This window comes from Blennius ocellaris, assembly GCF_963422515.1.
Source record: "Blennius ocellaris genome assembly, chromosome: 1".
NCBI classification, from domain to species: Eukaryota; Metazoa; Chordata; class Actinopteri; order Blenniiformes; family Blenniidae; genus Blennius; species Blennius ocellaris.
Window position 1 is genome coordinate 36,963,062 of NC_137650.1, and position 25,000 is coordinate 36,988,061.

The 25,000-nt window shown below is 51.9% G+C and overlaps 2 protein-coding genes across 2 annotated transcripts in view; one reads left to right on the plus strand and one right to left on the minus strand.

Annotated features, from left to right (window-relative positions):
- Positions 1-5,259, plus strand: part of LOC308129088 (heat shock 70 kDa protein 12A-like) — an 11,136-nt gene extending 5,877 nt beyond the window's left edge. Inside the window, exon 4 of the mRNA XM_080494862.1 lies at positions 3,176-5,259. Coding sequence (XP_080350988.1) covers positions 3,176-4,206 — 1,031 coding nt within the window. The 3' untranslated portion in view covers positions 4,207-5,259. The remainder of the gene's footprint in view (positions 1-3,175) is intronic.
- Positions 5,260-7,179: 1,920 nt separating this feature from the next.
- Positions 7,180-22,642, minus strand: LOC308131604 (uncharacterized protein). The gene is made up of 13 exons (XM_080498388.1): positions 22,286-22,642; positions 21,631-21,821; positions 21,387-21,551; positions 19,089-19,230; positions 17,524-18,217; positions 17,296-17,440; positions 17,082-17,225; positions 11,180-11,238; positions 10,901-11,088; positions 10,269-10,663; positions 10,098-10,194; positions 9,731-9,902; positions 7,180-8,770 (listed from the first exon to the last, which is right to left on the minus strand). The coding sequence occupies exons 1-13, from the start codon at positions 22,562-22,564 to the stop codon at positions 8,634-8,636; spliced, it is 2,808 nt and encodes a 935-aa protein (XP_080354514.1). The 5' UTR covers positions 22,565-22,642; the 3' UTR covers positions 7,180-8,633.
- Positions 22,643-25,000: the final 2,358 nt, after the last annotated feature.

Below are 25,000 nucleotides of genomic sequence, written 5' to 3' on the forward strand. Positions count from 1 at the left end.
ACCCTGCCAGGGCGTGTCCTTCACCCTACCAGATTGTGTCCTTCACCCTACCAGATGGTGTCCTTCACCCTACCAGATGGTGTCCTTCACCCTACCAGATGGTGTCCTTCACCCTACCAGATCGTGTCCTTTACCCTACCAGATCGTGTCCTTTACCCTACCAGGGCGTGTCCTTTACCCTACCAGATGGTGTCCTTTACCCTACCAGATGGTGTCCTTTACCCTGCCAGGGCGTGTCCTTTACCCTGCCAGGGCGTGTCCTTCACCCTACCAGGGCGTGTCCTTCACCCTACCGGATCGTGTCCTTCGCCCTACCGGATCGTGTCCTTCGCCCTACCGGATCGTGTCCTTCGCCCTACCAAGGCGTGTCCTTCGCCCTACCAAGGCGTGTCCTTCGCCCTACCAAGGCGTGTCCTTCGCCCTACCAGATGGTGTCCTTCGCCCTACCAGATGGTGTCCTTCGCCCTACCAGATGGTGTCCTTCACCCTGCCAGGGCGTGTCCTTCACCCTGCCAGGGCGTGTCCTTTACCCTGCCAGGGCGTGTCCTTTACCCTGCCAGGGCGTGTCCTTTACCCTGCCAGGGCGTGTCCTTTACCCTGCCAGGGCGTGTCCTTCACCCTGCCAGGGCGTGTCCTTCACCCTACCAGATCGTGTCCTTCACCCTACCAGATCGTGTCCTTCACCCTACCAGATCGTGTCCTTCACCCTACCAGATCGTGTCCTTCACCCTACCAGATCGTGTCCTTCACCCTACCAGATCGTGTCCTTTACCCTACCAGGGCGTGTCCTTTACCCTACCAGATCGTGTCCTTTACCCTACCAGGGCGTGTCCTTTACCCTACCAGGGCGTGTCCTTTGCCCTACCAAGGCGTGTCCTTTGCCCTACCAAGGCGTGTCCTTTACCCTACCAGATGGTGTCCTTTACCCTACCAGGGCGTGTCCTTTACCCTACCAGGGCGTGTCCTTTACCCTACCAGGGCGTGTCCTTTACCCTACCAGATGGTGTCCTTTACCCTACCAGATGGTGTCCTTTACCCTACCAGATGGTGTCCTTTACCCTACCAGATGGTGTCCTTTACCCTACCAGATCGTGTCCTTTACCCTACCAGATCGTGTCCTTTACCCTACCAGATCGTGTCCTTCACCCTACCAGATCGTGTCCTTCACCCTGCCAGGGCGTGTCCTTTACCCTACCAGGTGGTGTCCTTCACCCTGCCAGATCGTGTCCTTCACCCTACCAGATCGTGTCCTTCACCCTACCAGATGGTGTCCTTTACCCTACCAGATTGTGTCCTTTACCCTACCAGATTGTGTCCTTTACCCTACCAGATTGTGTCCTTTACCCTACCAGATTGTGTCCTTTACCCTACCAGATTGTGTCCTTTACCCTACCAGATTGTGTCCTTTACCCTACCAGATTGTGTCCTTTACCCTACCAGATCGTGTCCTTCACCCTGCCAGGGCGTGTCCTTCACCCTACCAGATTGTGTCCTTCACCCTGCCAGGGCGTGTCCTTTACCCTGCCAGGGCGTGTCCTTTACCCTGCCAGGGCGTGTCCTTCACCCTAGCAGGGCGTGTCCTTTACCCTGCCAGGGCGTGTCCTTTACCCTAGCAGGGCGTGTCCTTTACCCTACCAGATGGTGTCCTTTACCCTGCCAGGGCGTGTCCTTTACCCTGCCAGGGCGTGTCCTTCACCCTAGCGGATGGTGTCCTTTACCCTACCAAGGCGTGTCCTTTGCCCTACCAGATGGTGTCCTTTACCCTACCAGGGCGTGTCCTTTACCCTACCAGGGCGTGTCCTTTACCCTACCAGATGGTGTCCTTTACCCTACCAGGTGGTGTCCTTTACCCTACCAGGTGGTGTCCTTTACCCTACCAGGTGGTGTCCTTCACCCTAGCAGGGCGTGTCCTTTACCCTAGCAGGGCGTGTCCTTTACCCTACCAGATGGTGTCCTTTACCCTACCAGGGCGTGTCCTTCACCCTACCAGGGCGTGTCCTTCACCCTAGCGGATGGTGTCCTTTACCCTACCAAGGCGTGTCCTTTACCCTACCAGATGGTGTCCTTTACCCTACCAGATGGTGTCCTTTACCCTACCAGGGCGTGTCCTTTACCCTACCAGGGCGTGTCCTTTACCCTACCAGATGGTGTCCTTTACCCTACCAGGGCGTGTCCTTTACCCTACCAGGGCGTGTCCTTCACCCTAGCGGATGGTGTCCTTTACCCTACCAGGGCGTGTCCTTTACCCTACCAGATGGTGTCCTTTACCCTACCAGATGGTGTCCTTTACCCTACCAGGGCGTGTCCTTTACCCTACCAGATGGTGTCCTTTACCCTACCAGGTGGTGTCCTTTACCCTACCAGATGGTGTCCTTTACCCTACCAGGGCGTGTCCTTCACCCTAGCGGATCGTGTCCTTTACCCTACCAGGGCGTGTCCTTTACCCTACCAGGGCGTGTCCTTTACCCTACCAGATGGTGTCCTTTACCCTACCAGGGCGTGTCCTTTACCCTACCAGATGGTGTCCTTTACCCTACCAGATGGTGTCCTTTACCCTACCAGGGCGTGTCCTTTACCCTACCAGGGCGTGTCCTTTACCCTACCAGGGCGTGTCCTTTACCCTACCAGGGCGTGTCCTTCACCCTACCAGGGCGTGTCCTTCACCCTACCAGGGCGTGTCCTTTACCCTACCAGGGCGTGTCCTTTACCCTACCAGGGCGTGTCCTTTACCCTACCAGATGGTGTCCTTTACCCTACCAGATGGTGTCCTTTACCCTACCAGGGCGTGTCCTTTACCCTACCAGGGCGTGTCCTTTACCCTACCAGGGCGTGTCCTTCACCCTACCAGGGCGTGTCCTTTACCCTACCAGGGCGTGTCCTTTACCCTACCAGGGCGTGTCCTTTACCCTACCAGGGCGTGTCCTTTACCCTACCAGATGGTGTCCTTTACCCTACCAGATGGTGTCCTTTACCCTACCAGATGGTGTCCTTTACCCTACCAGGGCGTGTCCTTTACCCTACCAGGGCGTGTCCTTTACCCTACCAGGGCGTGTCCTTTACCCTACCAGATGGTGTCCTTTACCCTACCAGATGGTGTCCTTTACCCTACCAGATGGTGTCCTTCACAAGAGACTCTCAGTGTGACGACTGGACGTTCTGCTCTCCGGTGTTGCAGGGGGAACCGTGGACATCACGGTCCACCAGGTCCTGGACGGAGGTTCCCTGAAGGAGCTGCACAAAGCCTCGGGGAACAACATGGGGGGACAGACGGTGGACCAGAAGTTCAAGGCCCTGCTGCAGGAGATCTTCTGCGACGGCGTGTGGGACGAGTACGAGCGGCAGTTCCCCGGCGAGGTGCAGAAGATGATGTACGACTTCACGCTGTTCAAGAAGAAGGACCAGGAGGTGGAGATCAGCTGCCCCTACAACCTGGGGAGGCTGGCCCAGGAGGTGAGGGACGTGGAGGCCTTCTTCCACGGCGTCCGCGGCGCTTCGTGGAACGAGGGGTCCATCCAGATCTCCAGGGAGACCCTGAGGTCCTTCTTCGCAGAGAGTCTCCACGGCATCACGGAGAGTCTGACGGCGATCCTGAGCACCGACGTCCAGGCGGAGTTCATCCTGCTGGTGGGCGGCTACGCCGAGAGCCACATCCTGCAGCGGCACGTCATCCGCCAGTTCTCCGCCCGGTGCAAGGTCCTGTGTCCCTTCAGGGCCCAGGAGGCCATCGTGAAGGGGGCCGTGATGTTTGGGAGGAGCCCCGAGGTGGTGGCCTCGCGCCAGAGCGCCTTCACCTACGGACTCGCCGTGCGCCATCGCTTCGACGCCTCCAAGCACCGAGCGGACAAGAAGCACAGCAACCGGGACGGCGAGTGGTGCAACGACGTCTTCATGAAGCTGGTGTCCGTCAACGAGGACGTGGCCTGGGACGCCACCAGGGACCACGTCCTGACTCCCACCGGGTCGGACCACCTGACCATGGACTTTGCGTTTTACAGCACGGAGAGGGAGAGTCCGTCGTACGTGGACGAGGAGGGGGTGGAGAAGATCGGCGTGTTCGTGGTGCGGACCCCCGACACCCGGCTGGGCCTGAAGCGGGAGGTCCGGCTCCAGCTGAAGTTGGGCTTCACGGAGATGCTAGCCACGGCCACCGACGTAGAGTCGGGGCTGACCGAGTCCATCCAGCTCGACTTCATGAGGAAGTTGTAAAGAACCCGGAACCTCCGTCGTTCTCCTCCACGACGCTGCTAGAAGACACTCACACCGTCAAAACTGCACATCTGCACATTCCTCTTATCAATCACAATCCAGCTTGGCGGTCAGGCCCCGCCCTGACCACGCCCACTTTCTACCATAAATATCTATGTACAGTATTTATGTTCTTACTGTGAAATTATAGTGATTGTTACACTTTGTCACTTTGTCCTGTCCTCTGGATCATTAGAAGACGAGACGATGACATAACATGGTTCTGCTGACTCAGCATAACGTTCCACTGACTCAGCATAACGTTCCACTGACTCAGCATAACGTTCCACTGACTCAGCATAACGTTCCACCAGAGAAACATCTGGACCAGCAGCTCGGCTGTTTATGATCACCTGGATCAATAAGTCTGATATTTGCAGATATTGATATGAGATGAATCAGGATCAGTCCTCCACCTCTCCACCAGCACCACCCGATCAGTCCTCCACCTCTCCGTCAGCAACACCCGATCAGTCCTCCACCTCTCCACCAGCACCACCCGATCAGTCCTCCACCTCTCCGTCAGCACCACCCGATCAGTCCTCCACCTCTCCACCAGCACCACCCGATCAGTCCTCCACCTCTCCACCAGCACCACCCGATCAGTCCTCCACCTCTCCGTCAGCACCACCCGATCAGTCCTCCACCTCTCCGTCAGCACCACCCGATCAGTCCTCCACCTCTCCACCAGCACCACCCGATCAGTCCTCCACCTCTCCGTCAGCACCACCCAATCAGTCCTCCACCGCTCCACCAGCACCACCCGATCAGTCCTCCACCTCTCCACCAGCAACACCCGATCAGTCCTCCACCTCTCCACCAGCAACACCCGATCAGTCCTCCACCTCTCCACCAGCAACACCCGATCAGTCCTCCACCTCTCCACCAGCACCACCCGATCAGTCCTCCACCTCTCCGTCAGCAACACCCGATCAGTCCTCCACCTCTCCGTCAGCAACACCCGATCAGTCCTCCACCTCTCCACCAGCACCACCCGATCAGTCCTCCACCTCTCCGTCAGCAACACCCGATCAGTCCTCCACCTCTCCACCAGCACCACCCGATCAGTCCTCCACCTCTCCGTCAGCACCACCCGATCAGTCCTCCACCTCTCCACCAGCACCACCCGATCAGTCCTCCACCTCTCCACCAGCACCACCCGATCAGTCCTCCACCTCTCCGTCAGCACCACCCGATCAGTCCTCCACCGCTCCACCAGCACCACCCGATCAGTCCTCCACCTCTCCACCAGCACCACCCGATCAGTCCTCCACCTCTCCACCAGCAACACCCGATCAGTCCTCCACCTCTCCACCAGCACCACCTGATCAGTCCTCCACCTCTCCACCAGCACCACCTGGTTCCTCGTCTCCACAATGTGCTGCTCAGGGTTCTACGTTGTTCCGGTACCAACGTTCTGCTGCAAACTTTACTTTGTTAAATCCCAAACGTTGTGAGGGAAGTGTTGTACGTACCTTCCAGGACCTTTGGTCTCCTGAACTGTTTCACCAATAAATAAAGTTGCCTCGACTTGACTGAAGTCTTTTATTTCAGAGAAGTTTCCTGTTTATATTCCAACTTTCAGCAAATGATGCAGTTTTTATGTCAAATAAAACGACCAGATTGGACTTTGGTGATGTGACTGTCAAAATAAAAGCACCAGGTTGGATGCGGTGTGCAGCGTTCTGAACCCGGAAGCAGAGCAGGAACAAGCACTCACTTCTTTCTCTTGCAACGGAGACTCTGGGGTGCAGAGTGCGCAGGGAGGAGACTGCAGAGGGGGGGAGGGGGGGGGCGCTGGAAGCAGGGAGTCGTGCTGCACAGCGGGGGGGGGGGGGGGGGGGGGGGACGCTGGAAGCAGGGAGTCGTGCTGCACAGCGGGGGGGGGGGGGAGGGGGGGGGACGCTGGAAGCAGGGAGTCGAGGAGCTGCTGACTCTGAACACAGAGTCTTCTGGACCTCCTCCCTGCAGGCTGAAGAGGAGGAGCAATCAATGACTTGATGAGCTGCAGGAGTGTCAGTGAGGAGGAGGAGGTGCTGGAGGAGGAGGAGGAGGTGCTGGAGGAGGTGGAGGAGGTGCTGGAGGAGGTGGAGGAGGTGCTGGAGGAGGTGGAGGAGGTGCTGGAGGAGGTGGGGATCCTCACAGTATTGTTATTACAGTGACTGTCAACATAAAAGTGCCAAGTTGGATTTTTATGATGTGGCTATCAAAATAAAACTACCAAGTTGGATTGTTGTTACAGTGACTGTCAACATAAAAGTACCAAGTTGGATTTTTATGATGTGGCTATCAAAATAAAACTACCAAGTTGGATTGTTGTTACAGTGACTGTCAACATAAAAGTACCAAGTTGGATTTTTATGATGTGGCTATCAAAATAAAACTACCAAGTTGGATTGTTGTTACAGTGACTGTCAACATAAAAGTACCAAGCCCAGGAGAACACGAACTGGGAGTCTCTACTGAGCATGTGCAGAACTACTGGTTACGACCAACATATCGGCTGGAACATTTCCAGAAACTCTCGTTTCCTCCGTTTCCATGGCGACGGAGTCGAAGCCTCTCTGGAGCGTTTTTACAAAGTCAACTTGTTTCCTGTTCCCACAGACACAAAAGCCCAGAATTTTACAAAAGTTCCATCCTGAGAACCGTTTCCAAAAAGTTTCCTTTGAAGTAACTCGGGGCCCAAAACACCAGATTTGTATTTACAGCTTTTGTTGTGAAAACGAGGCCTTAAATTGCGAGAGTCAGGAATCGTTCTGGTCCCGGTAGAAAATCTCCGGACGTCTAGAAAGACAGAAATGAACGACTGAACTTGTCAAACGACTCCAGTTCACGATATCTGACACTGAAACAATCCACTGCAGACACAAGGTGAAGCTTTTATTTGTTTAATGGCGACGCAGAGACAAAGAGACAAAGTGAACCCGGTTCTTCACGAAAGCCCAAGTTCTTCTTTACAACGGAACAAAGAAGTGAAAGCAGAACCTCGTCCTGCAGCACAAAGAACTGAGAACCACTGAAGAATCGACAGAAACGTTCCCTGTTTGGTCTGGAGGAAGAAAACGACTCCCGCGGAACAACGTCCGAACGACGCTGCTGTTCTAGATCCGTGACTAGTAGAAATACTCTTTGATCAGCACCTTTGCTTTTCTGACAAAACTTTTACTTTGACTTCATTTGAGCTTCAGTTTCTTTCATCCAACCGTCAAGTTCAAATCAACCAACGTTTACCTCAGAATGTTTGTTCGTCATTATCGACGCACCGATACCAGTGCCGATACTAGTGCCGATACCAGCACCGATACCCGTACTGATACCAGTACCGATACCAGTACTGATACCAGCACCGATACCAGTACCGATACTAGTACCGATGCCAGTACCGATACCAGTACCGATACCAGTATCGGGTGTCGGGTCCAATACTGCAAAAAAAGTTGGCCTGAAGTCGCTCAGTAGTAGCATGTAGCATGTAGCCATGTTCTATGCTACTTTTGAGCTTTGGGGCTAAATAGTTTTGGGGCTCAGACATTAGCGATGCTATATGCTAAGCTCAAGTATTACTGACACTCATTACCAGCGACAGTTGCTAGTAGCATAGCATAGCGCCGAGAGCGACGCCACCATAGACAGGAACACGAGATGCCGCACAGCCTGTTGGCGCCTGTTGATGCTACGTGTGTCCAGCGTGTGTCCTGTGGAACCTCATGGAAAAACCAGTGGGAGGGGGGACGTCTTCGAGGGGGGGGCAATTCTAGCATGAGCAGGCGACCTCCCCAGGATGGCGGCGCTGGAGGCATCTAGTTTCATATCTATGGACGCTACGCTGATGTAGACTGAGCGGGTGGTGGAGGTGACGTAGCTTCATGTGGAGGCGGTTCAGGACAAGCAGAGCGTTTGGGGTATAAGTTAGACTTCATCTAATAAGTGCTTTTATCGGTACTCGGTCTCGGCAGGAGGCTGAAGCTCAGCACTCGTCCTGTAAGGAAGTGGTTTCGCTGCGTCGCTTTTCAGAATGTCGAAAAACTCGTCGACGTTGAAGTTTGGATGTTTTTGTCTGCAGAGTTTCGGAGGTTCACTTGAAAAGAAACAAAAAGAAACAAACCTGATAAAACTGACAAATGATCACTTCTGTACCTTTGAAGCCAAATGATGAAGGATCAAATTCCTCTTTGAAGAAACCCTTTGAAGTGTTTGAAAGCGGCTCTCTACCAATGACAGTTCAATATTCCAACCTGAACCTGGTCCAGGAGGTTCCGGCACACAAGGCCCGTTATGTTCTGGACTAAATAGCTTAAAGGCTTATCTTAGAATAGTTTGGATTGAAAAGCAGCCGCCTGAAAGAAAACATGTCCTCGTCCTCGTCCTCGTCCTCGTCCTCGTCCTCAGCCGCTGTCAGAGGACGGCAGGCGCTGGTATTTAGCGCCGGATCTTCTGGATCTGTAGATCACGGCTCCACACACCAGCACAGAGCCCAGGATGAAGACCAGGTTCAGGACCAGGCTCAAGCTCAGACCAGAGTCTGGAACAAACAACATCATGTCATCATGTCTGATTGCTGTTCTCCACCCTGATGTGTTTCACCTGCCTGAGTGTCTGATTGCTGTTCTCCACCCTGATGTGTTTCACTTTCCTGAGTGTCTGATTGCTGTTCTCCACCCTGATGTGTTTCACCTGCCTGAGTGTCTGATTGCTGTTCTCCACCCTGATGTGTTTCACCTGCCAAAGTGTGTGATTGCTGTTCTCCACCCTGATGTGTTTCACCTGCCTGAGTGTGTGATTGCTGTTCTCCACCCTGATGTGTTTCACCTGCCAAAGTGTGTGATTGCTGTTCTCCACCCTGATGTGTTTCACCTGCCAAAGTGTGTGATTGCTGTTCTCCACCCTGATGTGTTTCACCTTCCTGAGTGTGTGATTGCTACTCCCTGCTCTGATGTGTTTCACCTGCCTGAGTGTGTGATTGCTACTCCCTGCTCTGATGTGTTTCACCTGCCTGAGTGTGTGATTGCTACTCCCTGCTCTGATGTGTTTCACCTTCCTGAGTGTCTGATTGCTGTGCTCCACCCTGATGTGTTTCACCTTCCTGAGTGTGTGATTGCTACTCCCTGCTCTGATGTGTTTCACCTGCCTGAGTGTGTGATTGCTACTCCCTGCTCTGATGTGTTTCACCTGCCTGAGTGTGTGATTGCTACTCCCTGCTCTGATGTGTTTCACCTTCCTGAGTGTCTGATTGCTGTGCTCCACCCTGATGTGTTTCACCTTCCTGAGTGTGTGATTGCTACTCCCTGCTCTGATGTGTTTCACCTTCCTGAGTGTGTGATTGCTACTCCCTGCTCTGATGTGTTTCACCTGCCTGAGTGTGTGATTGCTACTCCCTGCTCTGATGTGTTTCACCTGCTCACGGTGACCTAGAGAGTGTTCAGGGACCAGAGACGACTGCAATGTGCTTCAGGAGAGGCGACAACAACCCCACTGCTCTCACCCTCACTGTCCGGAGCCTTCAGGTGCAAAGGACCCTGGGAAATGGAGTGACGGCTGGTCTGAGCCACCGCTTCTCTTCTCCGACGACGACTTCCTGCCGGGACGCATCCCTGAGAGCAGCGAGTGTCGGGGGCGCCGCTGTCACACAGGAGGACGGAGCAGCTGATGTAGACCTGCAGACACAGGGACAGGAAGTCTTTCACCTGGAACCACATGAAGACCTTCAAACAAGGAGGTCCTATAAAGTGTGAGAGGACCGATCAGCCCACGGTAAGAAGACGGAGCTTATTGGTTGGCTTCCAGTCCAGTTCCTGGTTTTTGTCTCAGCAGGAACCAGAAACGTTCAGAACGTGTCAATGGAGGGTCACCTGGTCGTGAGCTCCGATGAACTGGAACGCCTCCATTCCGAACCTGAAGACAGACCTGGAGCCGGGGTAGACCTGCACCGTGGGATCCTTCACACACCTGCAACAGAGCAGTGGTCCTGGTTCAGAGACGTCTGTCGGGTGGAGCGGCACCTGTCCACTGAGTGCACCCACCCATCCTCTATGATGGTGTAGCTGATGCGGGAGTCGGGGTTGTCGTAGGGCGTGGCCTTGCAGGACTCCACAAACAGCTCTGTGTCGGGGATGGACGAGGTGGCCTGGATCTGCATGTAGATCATCTGTTGGAGGTACACCTCCACCGGGTAGGTGCTGGCCTCCACCTGCTGTCTGAAGCGCTGGCTCTGGAAGAACTCCAACTGGAAGGTGAAGCTCCCGAAGCCTCGCTCTTTGAAGGCGTACGGGTTCTTGTGGCGGAACCCCAGAGTCACGTTGCTTCTCTTGGGGTAGACGCAGCAGATGGCGATGTCCACGTCGTTGTGCCTGGAGATGATGTCTTCTGGGTCCGAGGACGAGATCTGGTTCCTGAAGGTGAGGTTCTCCTCGTCGTCCTGATCACAGACAAACGGAGTCGTTTTGTTTTGGAGGAACAGAACTTCCTGTGGAGGTGGATTCTCCATCTTCCAGCCACATCATTACAACCACCTGCATCACATTTCTAACTCTCCCAGCAGTTCCCTGGTGTTTCCAGGTCGTCTCCTGGTTCTGCAGGTTCCTTCTTGTTTCCTTTCTACTCTTGCTTTTCCTCTGGAAAGGTGTTTTTAGAAGACTGTGTTGCTGTAACGCACCTGGATATAAGTACCGCAGGCGTTGAGCGGCATGACGGCCACCAGGTGGGAGCTGTTGGACAGCGTGGCAAGGCGGCAGGGCGTCCCGTGTTCGTCCCTCAGGTGCAGACGGTCCTCGTAGCGCCTCATCAGGTACGTCTTCTCCACCTCCACCTTTATCTCCGTTTGACCGCAGGTCACCACCGCGTCTACATGACGCCACACAGAGAGTCATGCCTTCGCACCGTGACTCAGATCCTTCCGGGGAAAAAATACCTTTGAATTCCAAATGTCACTCACTGTAGCGAACGACGTCCACGACCAGACAGCGAAGATCTGAGTGGTACACCTGCCGTCGTCTGGGATCACCGGAGGGGAGAGAGTCAGTCTAACGCCACGGACATGTGGAGCTTGAACACATGGAGCTTGAACACGTGGAGCTTGAACACATGGAGCTTGAACACGTGGAGCTTGAACACATAGAGCTTGAACACGTGGAGCTTGAACACGTGGAGCTTGAACACGTGGAGCTTGAACACGTGGAGCTTGAACACGTGGAGCTTGAACACATAGAGCTTGAACACGTGGAGCTTGCACACGTGGAGCTTGAACACATAGAGCTTGAACACGTGGAGCTTGAACACGTGGAGCTTGAACACATAGAGCTTGAACACGTGGAGCTTGAACACATGGAGCTTGAACACATGGAGCTTGAACACATGGAGCTTGAACACATAGAGCTTGAACAAATAGAGCTTGAACAAATAGAGCTGGAACACATGGAGCTTGAACAAATAGAGCTTGAACACGTGGAGCTTGAACACGTGGAGCTTGAACACGTGGAGCTTGAACACATGGAGCTTGAATACGTGGAGCTTGAATACGTGGAGCTTGAACACATGGAGCTTGAACACATAGAGCTTGAACACATAGAGCTTGAACACGTGGAGCTTGAACACGTGGAGCTTGAACACATAGAGCTTGAACACATGGAGCTTGAACACATAGAGCTTGAACAAATAGAGCTTGAACAAATAGAGCTTGAACACATGGAGCTTGAACAAATAGAGCTTGAACAAATAGAGCTTGAACACGTGGAGCTTGAACACGTGGAGCTTGAACACGTGGAGCTTGAATACATGGAGCTTGAACATGTGGAGCTTGAACACATAGAGCTTGAACATGTGGAGCTTGAACACATAGAGCTTGAACACATAGAGCTTGAACACGTGGAGCTTGAACATGTGGAGCTTGAACACATAGAGCTTGAACATGTGGAGCTTGAACACATAGAGCTTGAACACATAGAGCTTGAACACGTGGAGCTTGAACACATAGAGCTTGAACACATAGAGCTTGAACACGTGGAGCTTGAACACGTGGAGCTTGAACACATAGAGCTTGAACACATGGAGCTTGAACACATAGAGCTTGAACAAATAGAGCTTGAACAAATGGAGCTTTAACAAATAGAGCTTGAACAAATAGAGCTTGAACACGTGGAGCTTGAACACGTGGAGCTTGAACACATGGAGCTTGAACACATGGAGCTTGAACTCATAGAGCTTGAACTCATAGAGCTTGAACACATGGAGCTTGAACACATGGAGCTTGAACACATGGAGCTTGAACTCATAGAGCTTGAACACATGGAGCTTGAACACATGGAGCTTGAACACATAGAGCTTGAACACATGGAGCTTGAACACATAGAGCTTGAACACATGGAGCTTGAACACATAGAGCTTGAACACATAGAGCTTGAACACATAGAGCTTGAACAAATAGAGCTTGAACAAATAGAGCTTGAACACATGGAGCTTGAACAAATAGAGCTTGAACAAATAGAGCTTGAACACGTGGAGCTTGAACACGTGGAGCTTGAACACGTGGAGCTTGAACACGTGGAGCTTGAATACGTAGAGCTTGAACACATGGAGCTTGAACACATAGAGCTTGAACACATGGAGCTTGAACACGTGGAGCTTGAACACGTGGAGCTTGAACACATAGAGCTTGAACACATGGAGCTTGAACACATAGAGCTTGAACAAATAGAGCTTGAACAAATAGAGCTTGAACACATGGAGCTTGAACAAATAGAGCTTGAACAAATAGAGCTTGAACACGTGGAGCTTGAACACGTGGAGCTTGAACACATGGAGCTTGAATACGTGGAGCTTGAACACATGGAGCTTGAACACATGGAGCTTGAACATGTAGAGCTTGAACACATAGAGCTTGAACATGTGGAGCTTGAACATGTGGAGCTTGAACACATAGAGCTTGAACACATAGAGCTTGAACACATGGAGCTTGAACATGTGGAGCTTGAACACATAGAGCTTGAACATGTGGAGCTTGAACACATAGAGCTTTAACACATAGAGCTTGAACACGTGGAGCTTGAACACATAGAGCTTGAACACATAGAGCTTGAACACGTGGAGCTTGAACACGTGGAGCTTGAACACATGGAGCTTGAACACATAGAGCTTGAACAAATAGAGCTTGAACACATGGAGCTTGAACAAATAGAGCTTGAACAAATAGAGCTTGAACACGTGGAGCTTGAACACGTGGAGCTTGAACACATGGAGCTTGAACACATGGAGCTTGAACACATGGAGCTTGAACACATGAAGCTTGAACACATAGAGCTTGAACTCATAGAGCTTGAACACATGGAGCTTGAACACATGGAGCTTGAACACATAGAGCTTGAACACATAGAGCTTGAACACATGGAGCTTGAACTCATAGAGCTTGAACACATGGAGCTTGAACACATAGAGCTTGAACACATAGAGCTTGAACACATGGAGCTTGAACACATAGAGCTTGAACACATGGAGCTTGAACACATAGAGCTTGAACACATAGAGCTTGAACACATGGAGCTTGAACACATAGAGCTTGAACACATGGAGCTTGAACTCATGGAGCTTGAACACATGGAGCTTGAACACATAGAGCTTGAACACATGGAGCTCGAACACATGGAGCTTGAACACATGGAGCTTGAACACATGGAGCTTGAACACATGGAGCTCGAACACATAGAGCTTGAACACATGGAGCTTGAACACATGGAGCTTGAACACATAGAGCTTGAACATATAGAGCTTGAACACATGGAGCTTGAACACATAGAGCTTGAACACATGGAGCTTGAACACATAGAGCTTGAACACATGGAGCTTGAACACATAGAGCTTGAACACATAGAGCTTGAACACATAGAGCTTGAACAAATAGAGCTTGAACAAATAGAGCTTGAACACATGGAGCTTGAACACATAGAGCTTGAACAAATAGAGCTTGAACACGTGGAGCTTGAACATGTGGAGCTTGAACACATGGAGCTTGAACTCATGGAGCTTGAACACATGGAGCTTGAACACATGGAGCTTGAACTCATAGAGCTTGAACACATGGAGCTTGAACACATAGAGCTTGAACACATAGAGCTTGAACACATAGAGCTTGAACACATAGAGCTTGAACAAATAGAGCTTGAACACATGGAGCTTGAACAAATAGAGCTTGAACACGTGGAGCTTGAACACGTGGAGCTTGAACACATGGAGCTTGAACACATAGAGCTTGAACACATGGAGCTTGAACACGTGGAGCTTGAACACATGGAGCTTGAATACGTGGAGCTTGAACATATAGAGCTTGAACACATGGAGCTTGAACACATAGAGCTTGAACACATGGAGCTTGAACATGTGGAGCTTGAACATGTGGAGCTTGAACACATAGAGCTTGAACACATAGAGCTTGAACACATGGAGCTTGAACATGTGGAGCTTGAACACATAGAGCTTGAACATGTGGAGCTTGAACACATAGAGCTTTAACACATAGAGCTTGAACACGTGGAGCTTGAACACATAGAGCTTGAACACATAGAGCTTGAACACGTGGAGCTTGAACACGTGGAGCTTGAACACATAGAGCTTGAACATGTGGAGCTTGAACACATAGAGCTTTAACACATAGAGCTTGAACACGTGGAGCTTGAACACATAGAGCTTGAACACATAGAGCTTGAACACGTGGAGCTTGAACACGTGGAGCTTGAACACGTGGAGCTTGAACACATGGAGCTTGAACACATAGAGCTTGAACAAATAGAGCTTGAACACATGGAGCTTGAACAAATAGAGCTTGAACAAATAGAGCTTGAACACGTGGAGCTTGAACACGTGGAGCTTGAACACATGGAGCTTGAACACATGGAGCTTGAACACATGGAGCTTGAACACATGAAGCTTGAACACATAGAGCTTGAACTCATAGAGCTTGAACACATGGAGCTTGAACACATGGAGCTTGAACACATAGAGCTTGAACACATAGAGCTTGAACACATGGAGCTTGAACTCATAGAGCTTGAACACATGGAGCTTGAACACATAGAGCTTGAACACATAGAGCTTGAACACATGGAGCTTGAACACATAGAGCTTGAACACATGGAGCTTGAACACATAGAGCTTGAACACATAGAGCTTGAACACATGGAGCTTGAACACATAGAGCTTGAACACATGGAGCTTGAACTCATGGAGCTTGAACACATGGAGCTTGAACACATGGAGCTCGAACACATAGAGCTTGAACACATGGAGCTTGAACACATGGAGCTTGAACACATGGAGCTCGAACACATAGAGCTTGAACACATGGAGCTTGAACACATGGAGCTTGAACACATAGAGCTTGAACATATAGAGCTTGAACACATGGAGCTTGAACACATAGAGCTTGAACACATGGAGCTTGAACACATAGAGCTTGAACACATGGAGCTTGAACACATAGAGCTTGAACACATAGAGCTTGAACAAATAGAGCTTGAACAAATAGAGCTTGAACACATGGAGCTTGAACACATAGAGCTTGAACAAATAGAGCTTGAACACGTGGAGCTTGAACACGTGGAGCTTGAACACGTGGAGCTTGAACACATGGAGCTTGAACACATAGAGCTTGAACACATGGAGCTTGAACACGTGGAGCTTGAACACATGGAGCTTGAATACGTGGAGCTTGAACATATAGAGCTTGAACACATAGAGCTTGAACACATAGAGCTTGAACACATGGAGCTTGAACACATAGAGCTTGAACACATGGAGCTTGAACACATAGAGCTTGAACACATAGAGCTTGAACACATAGAGCTTGAACACGTGGAGCTTGAACACGTGGAGCTTGAACACATAGAGCTTGAACACATGGAGCTTGAACACATAGAGCTTGAACAAATAGAGCTTGAACAAATAGAGCTTGAACACATGGAGCTTGAACAAATAGAGCTTGAACAAATAGAGCTTGAACACGTGGAGCTTGAACACATGGAGCTTGAATACGTGGAGCTTGAACACATGGAGCTTGAACACATGGAGCTTGAACATGTGGAGCTTGAACACATAGAGCTTGAACATGTGGAGCTTGAACACATAGAGCTTGAACACATAGAGCTTGAACACATGGAGCTTGAACATGTGGAGCTTGAACACATAGAGCTTAAACATGTGGAGCTTGAACACATAGAGCTTTAACACATAGAGCTTGAACACGTGGAGCTTGAACACATAGAGCTTGAACACACAGAGCTTGAACACGTGGAGCTTGAACACGTGGAGCTTGAACACATAGAGCTTGAACACATGGAGCTTGAACACATAGAGCTTGAACAAATAGAGCTTGAACACATGGAGCTTGAACAAATAGAGCTTGAACAAATAGAGCTTGAACACGTGGAGCTTGAACACGTGGAGCTTGAACACATGGAGCTTGAACACATGGAGCTTGAACACATAGAGCTTGAACTCATAGAGCTTGAACACATGGAGCTTGAACACATGGAGCTTGAACACATAGAGCTTGAACACATAGAGCTTGAACACATGGAGCTTGAACACATGGAGCTTGAACACATGGAGCTTGAACTCATAGAGCTTGAACACATAGAGCTTGAACACATGGAGCTTGAACACATGGAGCTTGAACACATGGAGCTTGAACACATGGAGCTTGAACACATAGAGCTTGAACACATAGAGCTTGAACACATGGAGCTTGAACACATAGAGCTTGAACACATGGAGCTTGAACTCATAGAGCTTGAACACATAGAGCTTGAACACATAGAGCTTGAACACCAGGCGGTGTGGCGGCGGCTCACCCGTCGTACGCCTCTGAAACGAAGCAAATGGGGAAGTGGCAGTTCAGGTCGCTTTCACTGGGAGTCCATTTCACGACGTAGGAACCGGTGGAGGTGGAACGATGATGGATCCCCCCGGGTCCCGTCAGCAGGAGGCGATAGATCCTAGAGACACGCAGGTTATAGAGCATCTTCCTCCTCTGACGTCAGCTCACAGAGCATCTTCCTGCCTTACGTGGTGTACTGAGCTTCCACGCGGATCTGGAACTCCAGGGTTTGGCCGACGAGCACCGGAAGATGAGTTCCGTGAGCCGGCGTCGGAGACAAGAACGCGGGGAAGTAGTCGCCATGGAGACAGGAGGGTGCGTCGTGGGGGTCGACTGGAACACAGAGCGAAGACGTGAAGCGGCGCCGCTTTTTACCCGCCGGCTGAACGTCTGACGTGAAAACGACGACGTCGTACCCAGAACGGAGAACTGCAGCGGGAGTTTGCTCAGAGGAGCGATGGAGGGTCTGTAGTGACTCGCGTACAGTGGAAACCACGGAACGTAGCTCTGGAGAGGCGGGAGCACCAGCCCAGAGGTGGAGGTGTCAGGTGGAGCAGATGTGGCTGTAGTTGTCGGAGTTGTGGTTGTCGGAGTTGTGGTTGTACTTATAGGAATATAGGTTGTAGTTGTAGGAGTTGTGGTTGTCGGAGTTGTGGTTGTAATTATGGGAACATAGGTTGTAGTTGTTGTAGTTGTAGATGTAGGAGTTGTAGTTGTCGGAGTTGTGGTTGTACTTATAGGAACATAGGTTGTAGTTGTTGTAGTTGTAGATGTAGGAGTTGTAGTTGTCGGAGTTGTGGTTGTACTTATAGGAACATAGGTTGTAGTTGTTGTAGTTGTAGATGTAGGAGTTGTAGTTGTCGGAGTTGTGGTTGTACTTATAGGAACGTAGGTTGTAGATGTGGGAGTTGTAGGAGCAGCGGTGGTGGAACTGTCGAAGCCCAGATCCGCTTGGCGTTTGAACCTGCTGGCGGGCGGCGCCCCCTTCAGGCTGTACTGGCCATTAGAGTAGGACAGTTGGATGGGGGTGCGGGGGAAGTCCTCCACCACCAGCTCCACAGGGTGGAGGCCCACCTTCCCGCTGGAGCTGTAGGACAGCGAGCAGGAATCCTGCAGGACAGGAGACCTTCATCACAAGCTTGTTACCCGCCTCAATAATCCTGAGCTGGATGGAGCATTAGCGTTAGCATTAGCATTAGCTTTAACCTGTATACATGGTAGTTAGCATTAGCATGTTTGAAGAGCGGTTAGCTTCTCTTTCTACGCCTGCAGGTCAGACGTTATGTCACCTGTTGGAGTGCTGCTGCTTTTATTGTCCTAAATTCTGTATCTTGATGAAGCACTAACCTCAGATTATAGAGCATCTTCCTCCTCTAACACCAGATTATAGAGCATCTTCCTCCTCTAACACCAGATTATAGAGCGTCTTCCTCCTCTAACACCAGATTATAGAGCATCTTCCTCCTCTAGTATCAGATTATAGAGCATCTTCCTCCTCTAACACCAGATTATAGAGCATCTTCCTCCACTAACACCAGATTATAGAGAATCTTCCTCCCGTAATCCAGATTATAGAGCAACTTCCTCCTCTAACATCTGATTATAGAGCATCTTCCTCCCCGAACATCTGATTATAGAGCATCTTCCTCCTCTAACACCAGATTATAGAGAATCTTCCTCCCGTAATCCAGATTATAGAGCAACTTCCTCCTCTAACATCTGATTATAGAGCATCTTCCTCCCCGAACATCTGATTATAGAGCATCTTCCTCCTCTAACACCAGATTATAGAGCATCTTCCTCCTGTAATCCAGATTATAGAGCAACTTCCTCCTCTAACATCTGATTATAGAGCATCTTCCTCCTCTAACACCAGATTATAGAGCATCTTCCTCCTCTAATCCAGATTATAGAGCATCTTCCTCCTCTAATCCAGATTATAGAGCATCTGGATGTATGGATGCAGAACCAGCAGTCTCACCTGGTCTAAGGAGAAACCATGGGGGAGTCTACAGATTCCACACTCGTCCGCCCGGCGTGACGTCGCCACTCTGCATCTCACACGGTCGTCGTCTTGGTCAAACACCGTCAAGTCCAACCGCCGAGGACAGTTCCTGGTCACTCTGGAGGACGAGACGCTAGTGAGACACCGAGGTTCCAAACACCTTCTCTGTACATATCAGCAGGAAGGGGCTTTGTCTCCTCCCCTCATACCCAGGACTCTCTCTCCTCCCCTCATTCCCAGGACTCTCTCCTCCCCTCATACCCAGGACTCTCTCCTCCCCTCATTCCCAGGACTCTCTCCTCCCCTCATACCCAGGACTCTCTCTCCTCCCCTCATACCCAGGACTCTCTCTCTCCCCCTCATACCCAGGACTCTGTCTCCTCCCCTCATACCCAGGACTCTCTCTCTCTCTCTCCCCCTCATACCCAGGACTCTCTCTTCCCCCTCATACCCAGGACTCTCTCTCTCCCCCTCATACCCAGGACTCTCTCTCTCCCCCTCATACCTAGGACTCTCTCTCCTCCCCTCATACCTAGGACTCTCTCTCTTCCCCCTCATACCCAGGACTCTCTCTCCTCCCCTCATTCCCAGGACTCTCTCTCTTCCCCCTCATACCCAGGACTCTCTCTCCTCCCCTCATTCCCAGGACTCTCTCTCTTCCCCCTCATACCCAGGACTCTCTCTCCTCCCCTCATACCCAGGACTCTCTCCTCCCCTCATACCTAGGACTCTCTCTCTTCCCCCTCATACCCAGGACTCTCTCCTCCCCTCATACCCAGGACTCTCTCTCCTCCCCTCATTCCCAGGACTCTCTCTCTTCCCCCTCATACCCAGGACTCTCTCTCTCCCCTCATACCCAGGACTCTCTCTCTCCCCCCTCATACCCAGGACTCTCTCTCTCCCCCTCATACCCAGGACTCTCTCTCTCCCCCTCATACCCAGGACTCTGTCTCCTCCCCTCATACCCAGGACTCTCTCTCTCTCTCTCCCCCTCATACCCAGGACTCTCTCTTCCCCCTCATACCCAGGACTCTCTCTCTCCCCTCATACCCAGGACTCTCTCTCTCCCCTCATACCCAGGACTCTCTCTCTCCCCCTCATACCCAGGACTCTCTCTCCTCCCCTCATACCCAGGACTCTCTCTCTCCCCCTCATACCCAGGACTCTGTCTCCTCCCCTCATACCCAGGACTCTCTCTCTCTCTCTCCCCCTCATACCCAGGACTCTCTCTTCCCCCTCATACCCAGGACTCTCTCTCTCCCCCTCATACCCAGGACTCTCTCTCTCCCCCTCATACCTAGGACTCTCTCTCCTCCCCTCATACCTAGGACTCTCTCTCTTCCCCCTCATACCCAGGACTCTCTCTCCTCCCCTCATTCCCAGGACTCTCTCTCTTCCCCCTCATACCCAGGACTCTCTCTCCTCCCCTCATTCCCAGGACTCTCTCTCTTCCCCCTCATACCCAGGACTCTCTCTCCTCCCCTCATACCCAGGACTCTCTCCTCCCCTCATACCTAGGACTCTCTCTCTTCCCCCTCATACCCAGGACTCTCTCCTCCCCTCATACCCAGGACTCTCTCTCTCCCCCTCATACCCAGGACTCTCTCCTCCCCTCATACCCAGGACTCTCTCCTCCCCTCATACCTAGGACTCTCTCTCTTCCCCCTCATACCCAGGACTCTCTCTCTCCCCCTCATACCCAGGACTCTCTCTCTCCCCCTCATACCCAGGACTCTGTCTCCTCCCCTCATACCCAGGACTCTCTCTCTCTCTCTCCCCCTCATACCCAGGACTCTCTCTTCCCCCTCATACCCAGGACTCTCTCTCTCCCCTCATACCCAGGACTCTCTCTCTCCCCTCATACCCAGGACTCTCTCTCTCCCCCTCATACCCAGGACTCTGTCTCCTCCCCTCATACCCAGGACTCTCTCTCTCTCCTCCCCCTCATACCCAGGACTCTCTCTTCCCCCTCATACCCAGGACTCTCTCTCTCCCCTCATACCCAGGACTCTCTCTCTCCCCTCATACCCAGGACTCTCTCTCTCCCCCTCATACCCAGGACTCTGTCTCCTCCCCTCATACCCAGGACTCTCTCTCTCTCCTCCCCCTCATACCCAGGACTCTCTCTTCCCCCTCATACCCAGGACTCTCTCTTCCCCCTCATACCCAGGACTCTCTCTTCTCCTCTCAGGAAGATGCAACAAGACCCTGGTATCCTTCAGAAAACCTCCAAACTTGAAATGGAGTGGGTGCTGGAAACAGAGGCGTGGTCACCTGACGATGGGCAGCATGGTGGAGACGGGAGGACTGTTGAAGTCTCCGGTGTCCGATCGGATTCCCAGGTCCACGTGGGCCAGCATCCTCCAGGTATGATGTGGGCCGATCACGTTGGGCATCCAGTACCCTCGGCCGTCCGAGTAGCTGAACTGGGAGGGAAACCTGGTTGGAGGAAAGCTCCGGATCAGTTCTGTCTACAGACTGTTCCTGCTCAGACGGACTCTTGGACTCTGGGTCTTACCGAACACCGAACGGGAGGTTGGTGGGGAGTTTTAACTTCACGACGACTTCCTTTTGGCACCAGGTCAGACGGTACGATTCCCACGCAATACTGACAGACGACGTCTGAGCCTGAATGCCACAGTTTCCATATTTGCAGGTGTAGGGATTGACGAAGCAGAGGAAGGTGCCTTGCTTGTGGCGAAGCTCCACCTGAAGAGAAACCGGAGCCGAAGCCACATTTCATCACAACACTTGAGGGGTTTTGTTCCTCGGAGCGACGATGAGGAGTCGGGGTTCCGACAGGTTGTTTAGGATTGTACAGAATGAGGTCGAGAACTTTCATTACATTCTGGGGCTCCGTTCTCACGACAACGATGCTCAGAGCCACTGCAAGGTGGAACTTTTAGAAAACTCTTGGTGGAAACGCTGCTACTCGTCCAGCTCACCACGGCTGTCCTCACTATTGCTCTGCTCAGAAAGTCTGTTTTCAAAGAGTTCCACAAAACTGAGCACCGTTGTCATTTAAACAAATTTCCAAAAAGCACTGGAAGTTTAGCGTTTTTACCTAAAATCGTTGTACGACTGACTGGGAGCCTAACGAGACGGTGGCTCCGACTAGAGAGAGACTTTGTCCCCGGCGGAGGTCCAGAGGAACCCGGCCGAGGAGGGATTACCTCAAAGAAGCCGTGGGCGTCCCGTCCTTTGGGACAGACGTTGACGGACCCACCGAAGTAGCGGTACGTGGTGGACCAGGCGGACGCAGAGGCGACCAGCAGCAGCAGCAGGACGGACGCCATCCTGACCAGAGTGCCTTGCTCTGCCGGGGCAGAGCTCCTTAAATCCTCCCCCAGGAGGAAACCGCTGCCACGCAGCGACATGAATGAAGCACAACCAGTTTTTCTTGGCCTCTGATTGCAGTTATTCCTCTGGACCGCGACATCACAGAGTTTCATCAGTGGCGTTACGATGACAGAGTTGGTATCTGTGATTTCCCCAACCGTCCTCGGCCAGATCTGCTTTTTTAAACTGGAAAATCAACACCGACCGCATGTTGTCGTTATCGCGGCTCTTCTTACGGGACGACGCCTCCTCGCCCACAGTGATGAACAACGCTGATACTGTGTTTTAATTCTCGGATTCATTTCCTTTGACTTCCTTTGATGCTATTTATTAGACTCTTGTGACTGCAGGGCTCAGTATTTGGTCCCTGCTCCGGTCTTTATAGCGTCATTCAGGGTTCTGGAGGTTCTGCGCTTCAAGCTGCTTTCAGAGAAACTAAAATCAAACCTTTAATACTAAATACAGACACAACAAGGATCTTTACTGAATCCAGAGACAGAGACAACTTCCACAGTTGTCTCTGTCTCTGGATTCAGTAAAGATCCTTGTGACAGAATCCGCCTGAGATGTCTTCTACCTTCAAATACCTCGATGTCCGCCTTCATGACAGCTTGTCTTTTAATTCCCACATTGAAAACCCGACAAAAGGAAGAAGCAGTCGTCGGCATACAATCACTGCTGGAAGCCAAATGGCTGATTTATAACTGAGTTCTTAGTCTTGGCGGACAGTAAGCAAGAGCCACTTTATATTTAAAAAGGGGTTAAATGACTATGTTGTCACCTCTTAAAACACCGATGTCAGGATTCCCAGCAAGGCAGCGCCGCTCTGCAGCGACAGGAAGGTAAACGTGAGCCGACCAGGAACTGTTTTTAATTCCCGTCATCACAATGAGCTTCAGTCTGAAGCTCCGTGAGAATCAACCACTGTTGTTCTGTCTCTGTTGCAGGAAGTAGACATCATTTAATCCTATTAAATAAACTTGGTATTAGCAGGTATTAGCATTAACAATACTGCGTCACGCATGACAAGAAGAGTCGAGACGCTTTTACTGCTCGTTGCTTCAAGTCTGCTCACTTTCCGTTAAAACAACTGCTTGAATAACGGTCGTTCATCGCAGCTTCAGAACCGCAAGTTTGTTTCCTTGGTCTGTTGGTGGAGCAGCCGGACCACTGGACCACTGGACCACAGGCGGACCACTGGACCACTGGAGGACAGGCGGACCACTGGAGGACAGGCGGACCACTGGAGGACAGACGGACCACTGGACCACTGGAGGACAGGCGGACCACTGGACCACTGGAGGACAGGCGGACCACTGGAGGACAGGCGGACCACTGGAGGACAGACGTCCCACTGGAGGACAGATGTCCCACTGGAGGACAGGCATCCCACTGGAGGACAGGCGGACCACTGGAGGACAGCCGGACCACTGGACCACTGGAGGACAGGCGGACCACTGGAGGACAGGCGGACCACTGGAGGACAGGCGGACCACTGGAGGACAGACGTCCCACTGGAGGACAGATGTCCCACTGGAGGACAGGCATCCCACTGGAGGACAGGCGGACCACTGGAGGACAGATGTTCCACTGGAGGACAGACGTCCCACCGGAGGACCGACGTCCCACTGCAGGACAGACGGACCACTGCAGGACAGACGGACCACTGCAGGACAGACATCCCACTGCAGGACAGACGTCCCACTGCAGGACAGACGGACCACTGCAGGACAGACGGACCACTGGAGGACAGACGTCCCACTGCAGGACAGACGGACCACTGGAGGACAGACGGACCACTGCAGGACAGACGGACCACTGCAGGACAGGCGTCCCACTGCAGGACAGACGTCCCACTGCAGGACAGACGGACCACTGCAGGACAGACGGACCACTGGAGGACAGACGGACCACTGCAGGACAGACGTCCCACTGCAGGACAGACGTACCACTGGAGGACAGACGGACCACTGCAGGACAGACGGACCACTGCAGGACAGACGTCCCACTGGAGGACAGACGGACCACTGGAGGACAGATGGACCACTGCAGGACAGACGTCCCACTGCAGGACAGACGTCCCACTGGAGGACAGACGTCCCACTGCAGGACAGACGTCCCACTGCAGGACAGGCGGACCACTGCAGGACAGACGTCCCACTGGAGGACAGACGGACCACTGATATCCGAGCTTTAACGGGGACGGTGGTTTACCGGCAGGTGTCGTTTGTCTGTTTTTCTTTTAGACCCAGAACTCCTGGTCGGTTTTCACAACGCTGCCGGAGCTGCTGGAGAACGACTTTGTGAAAACGCCGCGCCTCCACGGTCGTCTCAACAGGCGGAGGGTCTGATCAGCTGACCGGCGGCTGCAGGTACCGAGGTCCAAACAGAACCTCGGGGGGGCGGAGCTTCTAGGGTCCCTGCAGAGTGGAGCTCCAGAGCTTTACACATTAAACCTTCAGTTTCCACTTTCAAGAATCTTCTAAATCAAAGTTTGAGACGCTCTGGCTGGTTTCACTCTGAGCGCTGGCTTCCTGCTTGCAGCACCT

What these genes read in the sequence shown, in the direction of transcription:
- LOC308131604 (XM_080498388.1), bottom strand. Translation starts at nt 22,564, where the DNA reads ATGAAACTCTGTGATGTCGCGGTCCAGAGGAATAACTGCAATCAGAGG. An exon ending in ACGCCCACGGCTTCTTTGAG is followed by an intron (nt 21,822 to 22,285) that starts GTAATCCCTCCT and finishes GTTTCTCTTCAG; the next exon opens with GTGGAGCTTCGCCACAAGCA. An exon ending in CCTGCGGTACTTATATCCAG is followed by an intron (nt 10,664 to 10,900) that starts GTGCGTTACAGC and finishes GTCTGTGATCAG; the next exon opens with GACGACGAGGAGAACCTCAC.